Raw genomic sequence first — 15042 nt, forward strand, 5'->3', positions numbered from 1 at the left:
TACCTATTTCTATCATAATAAACTACCAAAGAATTAACATGATGGACCTTGGGCATATGAACTCTCTCTAGTTTATGAGCTGTTCCTCAGTTTTCATATTCAATTTTGTTCTCCTGCTGGTACCTCTTATTTATTTTTATAGTTTAAATATTTGCCATTTCCATTTTTTAAAAAAAGAGCGAGACAGTTTTAACATATATCCATTTCATTGTTTTGTGTTCTCAAATAACACAGATATATTGGTCAGGATGATGGCCTGTTATGGCTTTAAACCAATGTGTTCCTTTTTATTCACATTCATTAACAGATTTAAAAACTAGCTGTGTTGCTATTTAAGCTTAACAAGCATCTTAATGTGGTGGTCGGCTGGGAGGTCCAGATTATTTCACTGCATCAGAATCCATAGTACCTATTATCCAGTTGCTTTGTGTAATTATTGTGTTCGGGTTTATTGACAGTGCTCATATATCATTTTCATTGTTCACTTTGTTAACTTAGTGTAGGGTTTCTCAACCTCAGTATTATTGACACTTTGGGCCAGATGACTCTGGTAAGGGCTGTCTTGTGCCCTGTGGGATGTCGAGCAGGATCCCTGGCCTACACCCACCAGATGCCAGTAACAACCGTTCCTCCCACTGTGACAACCAAGAATGTCTCCAGATGTTGCCCAGTGTCCCCTGCGGGGGAAGAGGGTAAAATCACCCTAGGTTGAGAACCAGTGCTGTAGGTATTAGATCTTGACTTCCCTGTACTCTCTGGCACATGTGTAACAGCTGATGTACCTGAAATTTCCTTCCCACCTGCACACTTTTGAGACAGCCTCTTTGTTGGGCTGATGTTTCGTGGCAGCCAGAAAGGAGCTCTCAAAGCATCTACTGTCACTGAGAGTGGCAGGGAAGAATTGTGTGGGAGAGGAGTGCAGAATCGTGGTTTTCCAAATACGGTTTCGTTACCTGGGGAGAAATGATTTTCTTCAGGCTTAAGACTGAGCTCTATTTAAGTAAAGAAGTAGAGCTCAAAGCCAAAAATAAATGATTTGTTGTGTTTGCTGCCACTTTAGATTGTGTGTATGTGTGTTTCTACTCGTTAGGGAGCGCAGTTGCTGTCTTTAGTTTTTTAACCTGGATGGACAAAAACTATTTAGCATATTCTATTGCCTTGTATAAATTTTCCAAATAATTATTGCAAGTTTTCTGAAAATTTTGTGATCTATTAAGTTGCCCGTGTTTGCCAAAAGGAATTTGAGCAAAAAAGGGATCTTTCTGTCCCTCCAGAGGGGATAGATGAGTTGGATCTTGAAGTATAATTTCTGAGATATTTTGATTGTCTTGGGAAGATAATAGGACATTTGAGACTAGGGCTGTCACAGTTGGAGTAGAAGGAACAGGAAGGGATGGAAGACTAGGTCTCTATTCCAGGCTTTGCCACTTTGGGAAGTTCTCTGCTTCTAGTGTCTGTGGTGAGAGCAGGCATCTGTGAGTGCCTTGTAAATCATAAGCACTAGGTGACTGACTGAATCGTTATGAGCTAGCAGCCTAAACTTGAAAGGCAGAAACTGTGATCTCTGACTTAAATATCATATAGATGATAATCTGATACATAAGGTCTTTCCTCAAGTAACAGTTTTAGAACAATAGAAATGTAAAATACCATTTACTCGCTCATACATTCTTTGGGTGGGTTTATCCTCTAAACTTGTCATTGCCTCATACATGTGTCATTGGTTTGTTGCCTTATATTTCCTGCACTACAGTTACCTCTTCTCATTAGCTGAAATCGATCACAGACTAATTCTTTTTCAGGGTCTGTCGACTCTTCCTGTCAGCAGGTTTTAATCTCCTTTGTTGCTGCTGTCACCTCATGTAGCCAGAGTTAGCTCCCAAACAGATTTGTCACCGACCCCAAGTTGCCTTCCTTCCCTGATGCATGGCAGTGTTTCCTGTGTGTTCCCTTGAGCAGTAGTTTCTCAGGATGGAAATAGGTGTCAAGTATAGAAAAGGGGTTCTGTGGTCAAGTAGATTTGGAAAGTCCAGGTTAAACAACACTGAAAAGGTTTCTTTACTGCAGGACTTCTCAGAACCTTTAGTATGCTAGTATACATCCTTAGGTCGCCAAAGAGGGCTGCGCTATGCAGCATTCTCAGGCCTCTTTGATCACTGGTCAGTCTGTCTGTCTGTCTGTCTTTTTTTTTTTTGTAAATAGGGAAATGAGACTTAATGTGTTTAAAAATCTTCTTTATTGTGATGATATTAATTAATGAAATTCAACAGGTTTCTTTTTTTAAGCTGCAACTTGAGGGAGTGCTGGTCTAGTGGAAGGAGCTTCATGCAGGAACCAAGATATTAGAGAAATGGTGTTTAGTAAATATTTGTCAAATGAATACATGCATACCTTGGTCCTGTTGCTCCTCTCACCTGCAGTGCTCATTGCTTCTGTTTTCCTTAAAAACTTTTCCTTTCACCGTTCAGCTTCATTACAGTTTTCTGTGACTCCTCTACCTAATAATGCTATAACATTATAGCTATACCACACACGGTCTTCAGTATTTGCCTCGTGCATGTTATGTACCTTCCTGTGAGCTCCTTTAATAAGGGCAGGGCCCATGTGTTAAATAACATATTTTCCCCAGGTGTCTACCATGGTGCCTGGCATGTATTAGATAATTACAACTTTCTTTTGGCTTAAGTTTTTAATTCTTTAATGACACACAGAAAGATAGCACTCTGCAGAGGTAGAACAGAACTCAGAAGGCTGAACAGTATTATGATGATCTACGAAGAAACAGTAGTGATGTAGAAGGATAAGGGCTTTAGCCCTGAAGTCATAGGTCAGAGAGAACCCTCCCACACCCAAGCCTTGGCTTCTTGAGTGGCTGGCAGTGAGAATTTCTGATCAGGAAGCCCTGGCATTGCATAATGGGGGCTGGAGCGGGGCAACTGCCAGTACCATGTCACTCAGCTCTCTGAGCCAGAGCTTGCAAGCTAGCGCTAGGGTTTGTGGTGGGAGAAGGGGGACTCAAGAAAGGAACCCGGGGAGGAGACACGAGCTCTACATATCACAGTCACAGAAGGCAGCTTTAGTGCTGTGGGAAGGGTCAGAACTCAAAATCAGGTATCCTTTTCAAAGTCTTGGCTTTGGGACTGTGAATGAGACACTTAAACTCCCTAAGCCATGGTGAAATGGTGATGAAAAGGTAGGGTTTCTCAGGGTTGTTGTGAAGATTAACTGAAGTCATGACCACAAATACTGTGTTTGTAGTAGATGCTCAGTTAACACCAGGACACATGTTTATTCGCTCTACACGGAGAGGTGGACAGTGACCATAGTAGGAGTAAAGAAGGACAGGAGGAGACAGATATGGAGTTGATTTGCCCACAAGGAGTCATTGACTGTCTCGGGAAGGTCTGACCTCTGCTCGTTTTGACTTGAGGAAGGTTCTTTCACTTTTGCTATTGGTTGTTGCTGTGGGGGATGCAGCCACATCACAAATGTGACATTGGAGCATAGGCACTTGGCCTATTTAGTGTGACCTCACCTCTGCAGTGGAGACCTGCTGCTCATTTGTCATGAAGCTGCTGCTGATGATGGATGGACCGGGACCACATGCTAATAACAATAGCTGCTCTAACATCTTTGTGATAAACAAAGAAATGAAAACCAAAGATGTGGATGATTTTTATCACATCAGTCCTAGTCAGTGAACCATGTGAGCTGTGACAGCATCTTAGCTCATCTCTGAAAGACCTCATTGGAAATACACCTACTAACTTTGTGACTTTACTGTAATCTATTATTCGGAACCCTGGGGCTGTGTGCTCGAAGGGCATTTCTACATGTTTACGGTCAGTGGTGTGGATTTGTCCACATGGGGTGATTCAGAGAAAGACCTGTCATGTTTGCAGAAGGGCTCTACTTTCCCTTTGTGGTCACTAACCCTGGAGACCATCCTTCTGTGACCATTGCCATGACTTTTTAAATGACTAAATAGATTATCACTTCTTTTATCTCCTTGTTATTTGTATGTAAAATCATTATAAATAATCTCAGTTGGCTCAGTTTGAGGAGGCAAAGAACTTCAGCTTTTAATTTTAAGTCATTATAGAAATGGAAAAGTTAGGAGATTGATCTCTCTCTGGGAATGCATATGTGTATATACACATACATATGTATACACACATTTGTATACACGTATATACATACACGTATAGTTTAGAAATTAAATATGTATTTATTATAAATGGTGGTCTGAATCGACAGTGGTGATGGTTGCGCAATTCTGTGAATATCCTTAAAACTATTGAATTATATGCTTTAGATGGGTGATTTGAATGTTATATCAATTATATCTTGATAAAACTGTTATAAAAATAAATAGTAGTCTGACTGCTGGCTCTGAAATGTGGATGTAAAGTAAGTTTTTAAAAAAGGACTTTTTAAGTTTTATCTATATTTTCAGTCTTGTGTATGTTTCCTTCAATTAAGACAAAGCACATCACACATAAATTGACAGTTCTTCCTTACAGAAGAATCTCAGCTAATAGATGTAGAGGGAATGAGTTAAAGAGACTCACCATTAGAACATCACAGTAATAATTGCTGCAGGCAAGATCCATCAATGAATTCTAAAATTACTGGATATAAGTTTAAGAAGAAACATATTTATTCGTTATAAAGAGAATAGTAACTTGCAGTGGAAAACCTAGCAAGCACCACTTTCATGATGAAAGTGGTTAATGAGAAGGGCACATCGCCTCTGTGGTGTTCTCCCCCAAATCCTAAACTTCAGTCATTTCATGCAAAAGCATCAGACAGATCCAAATTTAAGACAGTCTACAAAATACCTGACCAGGACACTTCAAAAGTGACAGGATCTGAGACCAAGGACCTGCCACAGACAGGAGTGGGGGAGACTAAGGAGGCACAACAAATGTTTGCAACATGGGATCGCAAGTCAGAAACAGGACATTGGGGGAAAACTGGGAAATCTGAATAAAGCCCGTAGTTATGAATTGAAATGGGAAGATTAGTCCGACATCATTTAATTGGCAGCATCAGGCAGTGAGGTATTGGACATAAATGAAATTTCTCAATATATCAAATACTTCCTTTTTCTGACTTTGTGATGGACTATTTCCATAACATGGTTACAATCTTCTTGCCTTATCAGCCTCGGTTATTAAATGCAGTAGCCATTTAGGACTCAGGAATCTGAACAGGGCACTGCGATTCTCTACTCCATAACTTTGAGATCTTGTGCCTAAGTTTTACAGATTTTGGTTTTGTTTGTTTTTTGCCTCTAGTAAGCCTCAGACTGTCCACTTCCTGTTCTTAAAGCTTCTGGCTTGCTTTTCTTCTTCTGTAACAATTACTGCTTCTGTTTTCCTCTAATATTTTACCTTCTATTTTTCTCTAGTATTTTGTTAGCAGAAGTCACCTACTTGGAAGTATTCATGCCTGTGCCTAAATCCACCACCGTAGATAGTGATGGCCCACCAATGGCATGTAGTAGTGAGGGTGACTTGACCCGCATTGCAGGCCGTTCCTGTAGACTCAGAGATGTCACATGCATAGTTAGGGCAGAGGGCACTGCTACCTGGCCTTAAACTCCTCTTACCATGTGACTCTGGAAAGTCCTTTCTCTTGTCTGCCTCAGTTTCCTCCTGTGTAAAATCATAGTGTTGGCTTCATGGGTGCCTATGAGGACTAAGTAAAGTGATACAGGCAAAGAGCCTAGAACTTGGAGCAGGCCTCAGTAAGCCATGTTTGCTATTACTGTCACATGTTCAACCTGTGTTTCGAGTTTGGGGAACAAGGGGTGCTTTTGGTCACAGGACAGCTTGCTGAATAGTCATGTTCAGCAGACTAAACAGGCAAAGCCAGGGCTTTCATGATGTTCCCTCCTTCCTTCTCAGAAAAGAAGCTTCCCTGCCCCCTCCCTTGACAGTTATGAAAAAGGACAGCTGTTGGCTTAGAAATGATTTATCTTGTGAAGAGAAATGGCCTCGAAGAAAAAAACTACTTTATAGCTCTGTGCCATATATCCTGAACAGAATGCAGGGTGCACATATGGAAATGTGTTAAAAACAAATGCAAATGCACCCAAGTGTGTTAGAAAAATAGTTATAATCTTCCCTCTTAGCCCACGTCCGCATTGGGGGAAGAAGAACAGATAATCTGGGAAAATGTGGAGCTTGCTCTTGGGTGTTCTCCAGGGATCTCGGGTTTCCCAGGCAATAGCCAGCACACTCCTTGGCCCACAGAGTACTCTGTTTTGGGGACCTTAGCTGCTCTTGATGAAGCTTCCCTAGGTGCCAGTAGTGCCACTTAAATGAACCAGGAGGTGGTCCTAACTGTGTGAGTCACTTCAAGGAATGGGGCAGAGGAGATCAGAGTGCCAGGATTATTCCTGGGTCCTCCTGTGCCAGGAAAGGCCAGAGAGAGGCTGCATGGTAGTCAGGGGCCAGGGGCCTTGCAGTCTGGCTCCCACTGTTGATGCGCCTTTGAATCCTCAGAGTGATCACTTCTGCCTCACAGTGTTATGAGGATTAATTGAGATCAAGTACACGAGACCGTAGACATTGCCTGGATAAAGACCTCATTATCGTTCATTGTCGTGCCCTCTGCACATTGGCGTTTCTAAATCATAGCAGTGCCTATCATTACAATAGTGATTTTTATCTAATGTGCCTGCCACCATTGCTTCACTTTGAGTCGGTTGCTCAGGCATGCCTCCGAAGGTGGCAGGGTACTCCAGGCAGTTAGTTTCCTAAAGTCTGAAATTCTCTTCCTGGTGAGGGCTTCTCAGGGATGGTGGCAGTGGTACAGGGGGAGAGACGGATGCTTAATGGGTTGGTAAACATTTCACAGACGTGTTTGTGTGCTTGGCAAAAACTGGTTTGTGAGATGTTTTAACCTGATTAAAATGAAGCTGGAAAATAGTTCAAGGAAAATGGCTGGGGGCGGGGGTGGCGAGGGGAAGCAAACGCATCCACCGTTGCATGGTGTGGCCCTCTTCGTGCAAAAGGGGCCTCTGACCACAGGTCAGAAGAGACTTGAGATACGGGTGTATCTCCATCAGGGCAGATGGAGATTTTTTGTCTCATTTGTTTGAAAGTTTTAATCAATAAAATTTCCCCTCAAGAAGGAAAGTAGCTGAAGAAGAAATAGAACAGCAAAGAGCCATATTTTTAAAGCACAACTGTTTTTCCCACCCACCCCTGTGTCCCCACTTCCTGGACAAAGCTGCTGTGGGAATGCAGAGTGAGCATTGTTCAGGCCATTAGGAGTCTCAGTCACTGTCCTGCTCTCTACTGCTTGACATGTGACCTTGACGAGCCCCCGAACCTCCCTGAGCCCAGACTCCTACACCATTTACGACCATTTGTGCTCTGGCAGTATATGTCTGTACCTTGGCTCTCTGAGGTTCTTTTGTGACCTTACCTCCCTGTTAGAACATTTTCTCACAGCAGAGTACAGGCCACGTAACCTCTCTTTGTCAACAAGATGTAACTTTGACTTGCCCACCTGTGAAGACCACTGCCTCAGGCTCCCTGGAGGTCAGCGGATCCCCAAGGGCACTCCCAGACTCTACTGGCCTTCCAACCCCCCTTCACATATAGGGTGCAGAAGCTGAGTTGTGTGGCCTCAGTTTCTATCGAGGGGATCCTCTGCAGAGGTGTGTGTGCCCTCTGCTGTCTGATAGGTTCGATAGTCACTGTTGTATTTTTGTGGTTCTAAATGCATAAAACATCTTATATACGTAAAGCTAGTGTGCCATGGGAATTCTTAAGAAGCAGATAGCATATTCTTGAAGTGTGTTAGGTGTACTTGAGGAGAGAAAAATACTTAGAAACAAACTGATGTCAAGAGATACCTAAAAAAGAAATGACTATGCAAAAGCAGATACCAAGGATGGCTGTCCTGACTGTGATCAAGGACATTAAGTTGCCTGATGAACTGTGTTCATAACCAGAGAGAATAGTGAACAGAAGTTTTACTATTAAGTACCAACATTATTGAAAAATCACTAATACTTCAGGCATTGTACGGAGCCAAACGTGATAAATGCATGCATGTCTCCACTCATCCAACCCTCAACTGTGGCAGAAATCACCAATCACCATTCTTCTCCCGTCGGGCCAGGACGTGGCCTCATCATCCTCAATTCACTATTGTAGAAAGTTAGTACCATGGAATTCAAGTTGGTGCACAAAACAAATCTAATTTAAAATACCTCTGTCGTGCTTTACTTGTATTTCCTCATTTTGCCCTTATAATAGTTCTTCAGGGTAGGTACAATTCCGTTTTATGAAGGAGGAAAGTGAGACTCAGATTTCCTATTAAGTGGTGGAACCAGCATTCCATCCATGACAGCTTGATTTCAAAGCCAGTGCCTTTAATCACTGTTAGACTACTCCAATCTTAATGCTTAAAAAGTAGAGAAGTAGCTGTGTACTGTTTCATCATGTGTTTATGAGATTAATGAAAGTCCCTGGATCTTAAGGGTTTGAATCAGTCTCTCAAACTGTCCCCATGCTCTAAGCTGTATCCACTCTACCCCAAGGCTACCATTTGGCCCCAGAAAAGACTGGTGTTCCCCTAGAGAAGCAAGCTGGCCACTGCTGCCACCACCAGAACCACTTACTCCCCCCTAGAGGGTACCGTTAGGATCTTGCTAGGGGTATTTTGGGCACTCCTCTCATGGAGGGTGGGAGGGTCACTACTCCATGTGCGTGGTATTAGATTATTATTATTTTTTTTTTTTGAGAAAATCAGTGGCCCTATTGATAAAATGTTTTGAAGTTTAACTCAGTCAATGCCAAGAGGTGCTTTATAATAATTTTATTGTATATCATTGACAATTATAACATTTTACCCCTGTTAATAAGTCAATTTTTAAAGAGCTATAAGCACATTTTACCTAGGTGCTACTGTTTGCTCAGGTATATTAGTTAATTATTTGGCCACCTCTTTTGGCATGTATATTTTCATTTTTCAAATGAATATGATTGTTCAAAATTAACTCGTGCATTACGTCATATTTCTAAATTACACGTCTCTGTTTAGAGTCTTCCTTTTATTTAATACAGGATAGGCCTGCAATCTAATTTGGGAAGTGATCATATCCTTGCCTTTAAGCACTAAATGACATTTATTTTAAATTTCTGAAATAATAACTGGCCTCCTATAATGTAGTCCAACGCTGTAATTTAACAATGCTTATGCATGGAAATTATTTGAGTCCTAAATATTTTCTGCTACAGTTTGTCTTCTCCATTGGAAGCGATTAGTTACTATCTCAATGACAGTTCCTAGTTTACCTGATCACATTAATAATAATCGTAATAATTTATTAAGGTTATACTGAGAGCCAGGAATGGTGCTGGGCTATCTACATACATATTCATTTAATCCTTATGACATATCTTCAAGAAAAGTGTTAGCACTCTTGTTTTGCAGATGAGGAAACTGAGGTGAGTGATTTGAACAGGGCTGTCCAAATGAGTAAGGAATCGAGGTGGGATTTGAATCCTGGGTTATGAAAAACAAAAGCATTGCCCTTTCTACTCTTATCTGTCAATATTGTCTTGCCTTCTCTTTTCTAGGCCAGCTAATTATTGCAAATTTTTGAGAATTCTTAGGTCTGAAAAGAGGTCCCTCTGATTATTCAGCTTGTTTTGTAGGAACAGCTCACCATCACATAAAGCTTGAGGAGTGCTCTCGTTGAGGGGAGTGGCCAGGTTGTTGTTCAATAGCAGCTTTATTGAGATATAATTCATATACCAGAGAACTTTCCCTTTTAAAGTGTACAATTTGGTGGGTTTTAGTGTATTTGCAAGATTATACAACTATCACACAGTCAAGTTTATAACATTTCCAAAAGAAATCCCTCGTCCATTAAATCACCCCCCATTCCCATATCCCTCTCACCCCTGGCAACACCCAACCTCCTTTCCAACTCTATAGGTTTGCCTTTTCTGGACATTTTATATAGATGGAATCATGTAATATGTGGCCTTCTGTGTCTGGCATCTTTCACTGAGTGTAATGTTTTCAAGATTCATCCATGTTGTACCCTGGATCAGTACTTTGTTCCTTTTGATGGCTGAATAATATTCCATTTATGGATAGACCACATTTATTGATCCCTTCATCCATAGATGGACATTTGAGTTGTTTCTACTTTTTGGCTGTTATGGAATATTCATGTACAGGTCTTTGTGTGGATGTGTTTCCGTTTTCTCTTTGCCAATTTGTTTTTAACTCATCCTTGAGTGGTTCAGTAAGCCTTCCATTTAGTTACAACCATTCTACATGACAGCAAACTACAACCACAGCAGACTTGTTTGAATTACATATTGTGGTTGTGTTTTCTGAGTGAGTTCCTATGGTCTGTGTTTTTCTCATAGACCTGCCCTTCGTGCGGAATCACTTTTGCTCCCAAATCGGAAGGTGGCACAGGAGGAGGAGCAGTGCAAAACGGCTGTCAGGAGGAGCATAAAAATAACACCAAGGTAACAAGCTCCTGGCTGTCATTCCTGTCATTTCCTCTCCTGCCGCATCTACCTGAAATGACACTCCTGTCTTGTCATCTTCTCAGTTCTGAGAATAACTCCTCTTAGGCGACACCTTTTCATACCTTCTAGTCCTTTGGCTCCTAACCCAGGAGAAGCAGAGTAATCACACACTGAACTGGATAGGATCCCTAACGGACAATAAGGATTTACAGATATGTGGATTAGAGTAGTTAGGGAAGGTTTGGGGGCTGGAAGCTGGACTTGACAGATGGTGGAATGTGGACGTGCAAAGAGAAGAGGGGACTCCTTGGGGTGAGAGACTCCTTGGGGTGAGAGAGGAGGGGCTGGAGGTTAGGGACAGCAGCAAAGAAACTGCCGGAGAAGTCTCACTTGGAAACCAGAGCCAGGACTGGAGTGGAAAGTAGAATAAAGACCAAACCCAAGATCATTTCAAGCAGCTTATGAAGGTTGACTCTCCGGGGAGGCCTGCATCTGTCATCCTCCACCCTTCTGTCATCTGCCCATGGACTTGAGAGACACTGGGTCAGTCCGTGCACAGTCAGTCACCTTTTCTTAAGTCAAAGCCCATATAGCTCTGGGTTTCTTTCTCTGGATCCACCCTTGTAGTTCCCCGCAGCCCCCAAACCTTACCCAGCCCTCTGGGACCCTGATTCTGTGGTCAGCAAACTCCAAGAGTCTCAACTCTTCTTTTAGCCCCCTCTCCCCACCTCCTACTTTCACTTCCCACCATTTCAGCTCTCTGAATGCCTTGAGGTGTGATTTGTCGAGCTAGCGGGGTGGGGAGAAGCAGATGGGAAGAGAAGTTGAGTGTTCGGATTAGGTCAGAGATTTGAAGGTACAGTGTGCAGTCCAGTGGGACCCCAGCATGGCAGAAAGGTTGGGTGGAATAACACTGTTGCATACCCATGCATTACCTCTGTGTCGCTTCCCTCTGTCTTGAGGTAGGCTTCTGGAGGACCTAATTCTAAAACGCAAAACGGACTTCTGAGCCCACCCCAAGAGGAGAAGCTCACCAATAGCCAGACCTCCCTGTGTGAGATTCTACAGGAAAAGGGAAGGTGGGCAGGTGTCAGCTTGGACCAGTCTGCTCTCCTTCCACTGAGGTTCAAGAACATCCGGGAGAAAACAGATGCCCACTTTGTCGATGTTATCAAAGAAGACAGGTAAGAGTGAAGCCATGGGCATTGAAGTAAAGTTTGTAGGTAGAAGCCTCTCCCTTCTTCTGAATTGCCTTATCCCTCGTGTGTGTCCTCCATTGTCAGTGTATTACTTTGTTTTAAATTAATTTGAAACTTACAGAAACATTGCATGAATAATGCAAAGAATTCCCTTTATACCCTTTGCCCAATTTTCCAACTTTTAACATCTTACTGTGTTTTATTTTCTTCTCCTCTACCGTTCTCTCTCCCTCTTCTCTCTCTATGAAATTTATTTTTAATTTTTTTCTGAACCATTTAACAGTAACTTTGATACATCATATTCTTTACTCCTTAATACTGTATTTCCTAAAAACAAGGATGTTCTTTTACATAATCTAGTTATCAAATTCAGGAAATTTAACATCAATACAATATTTAATCTGTGGTCCACATTCTAATTTTGTCAGTTGGTCCAATATGTTCATGATAGTACTTCCCTTTAGTATGGGATCCAGTCCAGGCCCACAGACTGCATTATGTAGTTGTCATGCCTCTAGTCTTTTTAGATCGAAGACAGTTCCTCAGACATTCTGTGTCTTTCATTGACTTTGACATTTTTGGAAAATGCAGGTCTGGTTCTTTTACAAAGTATTCCTCAAGTTGGTTTTGTGTGATGTTTCCTCCTCATGACTATATTCAGCTGGACAGACACCCAGAAGGGGTGTGTTCTTCTCAGGTACCATATCCAGGGGCATCAGGTGCCCATTTGTCCTTTATCTACAATAGTAATTTTGATCAACTGGCAAGTGTTGCTGATGTCTCCAATCTATAGTTAGTATTTTCTCCTTGTGGCTAATAAGCAGTCTGTGGGAAGCTACTTTAAGATCATGTGAATATCCCATTCCTCATCAACTCCCCTGGATTTAATCTCCACTGATGGCTCCTGCCTGAAACAGTCTTTACTATGATGGGTCAGAATGGTGATTTTCCTATTCTAGCACCAACTGCACAGTTATCATTTGGCGCTTGGCATTCCACTGTAAAGAAAAGCCCGTCCCCATTTATTCCTTTATCTACCCATCTGTAATCAACCTGGATTCATGGAGTCCTGTTTTACGTAACAGATTATAGTCCATCACTCTGGTTTGGTGTTCTGCTTTTCCTGAATCTAGTCATTAGGAGACCCCCTCCTGTGTCCTTTTGACATGGCTCCATCATTGGTTTGAGCAATTTCTTACATTCTAACACAACAGGATATTCAGGCTCATTTTATGTCTTCCCTGACCCAGCTCAGCAATCAGCCTTCACTCCTTTTAATGAAGAATGGTATTTAGATATGTTATTAATGTCTAATGTTATTATAGTCAAAGACATTGTCATTGTAGTCAGACATACTCTATAAGATTTCAGTCCTTTTCATTTATTGAGATATGTTTTATGGCCTCACATGCGGTCTCTTTTGATGAACATATCATGTACACTTAAGAGAAATGTGTATTCAGCATTCGTAGGATGTTGTATTGGGGGCTGAGATTAAAGGATAGAATTTTCACTCTTCTGAGTCTGGGGATGTAGTAAAGTATTGCACACTTAACAAAAAACAAAAAGAGAGAGTCCACTATAGTATAAGGAAAGGATGGAGCATATGTACAGAGAACCCTACTGTGTGCCAGGCATATGCTAGGCACTTTACCTATTTCATCTGATTTAACTCTAGTAGTTATTGTATGAGGGAGAGAGACTACACCGCATGGCTATATTTGCCTCCTGAAACCATATTAACATTCCCTTAAATTTATAGTAATTTTTTGCAGTAGAAAAAAGAATATTACTGTTTGCTTAAAAGAATGAGTCATGTTAAAGCAGGTTTGCTTTCTCTGCTATTAAAGTCATTGAGCATTATCATTTTTCAGGTTTCACACAAAATCTGCATTTATGACAACAGCACCAAAATTATACTAACTGTAAACACAATTTTGTGATAACAACCTGTTAGCTTTGATGGTGGCGATTACTGTCAGTGCTCTGAATGACAGGACAGCCGGCTCTGAATTATGTGTTTATTGGAAGCCTCCAAATCAACATAAGTACTTTCAGTGCAGAGATCTGCTGGTCCTTCAGAAGGATGGTTTTATTCTTCTGAACAACAACAACAAAAAACTGCCACCTTCTAATTCTGGATATCAGGAGGATGTTTTCTAAAGCAGAGTTCTAATGATGCGTGTTATAATTATGGCGAATGGTCATTCTTTAGTAGAGGGGAAACAAAACATGTTATGTTTGGAAACACTTTCCAGAGATATGTTCTAAAAGGGGCGGCTGAGCCAGGTCTGTAGCATAGTGCCTTTTAGATTCTGTAGCATAGTGCCTTTTAGATACAGCTTTTGTGATGTGCTTAACAAGTGGCATTTTGGGAGCTAATTGCAATCTTCTAATAAATATGATTGTGCCGCGTGTTGATCCGTTGCGTTTTTTGTCTCTTACAGCCTGATGAAAGATTATTTTTTTAAGCCACCCATTAATCAGTTCAGCTTGAACTTCTTGGATCAGGAGCTTGAGCAAGCCTACAGGACCAGTTATCAAGAAGAGGTGTGTATTTCTTATAATTTTACCAAACAAATGTGTCATTTTCATTGGATAGTTCACAGTTAGTTTTGTGCTTTGGAAGCCTTTGTTGCTTTCCAGAGTGACAGGGAAATGAAGACTCATACTGATTTCCCATAATCAGTAAACCCTAAATTGCATCTATATGTGCATTTATCTACACAAGAGAGAAAAATCCAAATCCTTCTGTGCTCCTTTGTCTAACAACCCAAGCTTGTCATTTCTTGGTTCCTTTCCTCTGCAGCTGGTGCATACACCAAGAGGCTGTGAGCTCCCCTAGGGCTTTGTTTCACGTCTGCCCGCCGCACCCCCCACAGAGCCAGGCCCAGAGCAGGCTCTTGGATGAAGGCGCGAGCATCTCTTACTGTTAGCTGACATGCCCATGTTTTCATCTGCGGCTGCTTCAGTCCCTGCTTGTTACTTCTGTCATGAACCCTGCTTTCACAAACCCTGAACCTGGCACCCAGCCATTCAGCGGAAGCTTCCAGCACATGGCTTTCGTGCAATTGCCTTTACAGAAGCAGAACCATTGACTTTGACAGTCAATAACTCACCTTTCAGTCTCAGTATGCAACGCAACCGTGAGGACGTACTGATTTGTAATCAGCTGCTGTGTGGCCTTGAACAATTTTTTTTTTCAACTTCTCTGTGCCTTAGTTTCCTCATTGTTAAGTGGAATGATATTAGGAGATGGCCCACCTAAAGCATTTGTCACCCTGTACCTGATCAGAGGTAGTGGGCAAATGCTCAATAAACGTTTG

At 41.7% G+C, this 15042-nt stretch overlaps 1 protein-coding gene across 1 annotated transcript in view; it reads left to right on the forward strand.

Moving 5' to 3' along the window:
- The window catches only part of ADCY9 (adenylate cyclase 9), a 108288-nt gene that overhangs the window by 75864 nt on the left and 17382 nt on the right, over positions 1-15042 (forward strand). The window contains exons 4-6 of the mRNA XM_006913876.3: positions 10410-10514; positions 11484-11701; positions 14164-14266. Of these exons, the coding sequence (XP_006913938.1) occupies positions 10410-10514; positions 11484-11701; positions 14164-14266 (426 nt within the window). The remainder of the gene's footprint in view (positions 1-10409; positions 10515-11483; positions 11702-14163; positions 14267-15042) is intronic.

Source organism: Pteropus alecto, unplaced genomic scaffold (genome assembly GCF_000325575.1).
Source record: "Pteropus alecto unplaced genomic scaffold, ASM32557v1 scaffold44, whole genome shotgun sequence".
Taxonomy (NCBI): domain Eukaryota; kingdom Metazoa; phylum Chordata; class Mammalia; order Chiroptera; family Pteropodidae; genus Pteropus; species Pteropus alecto.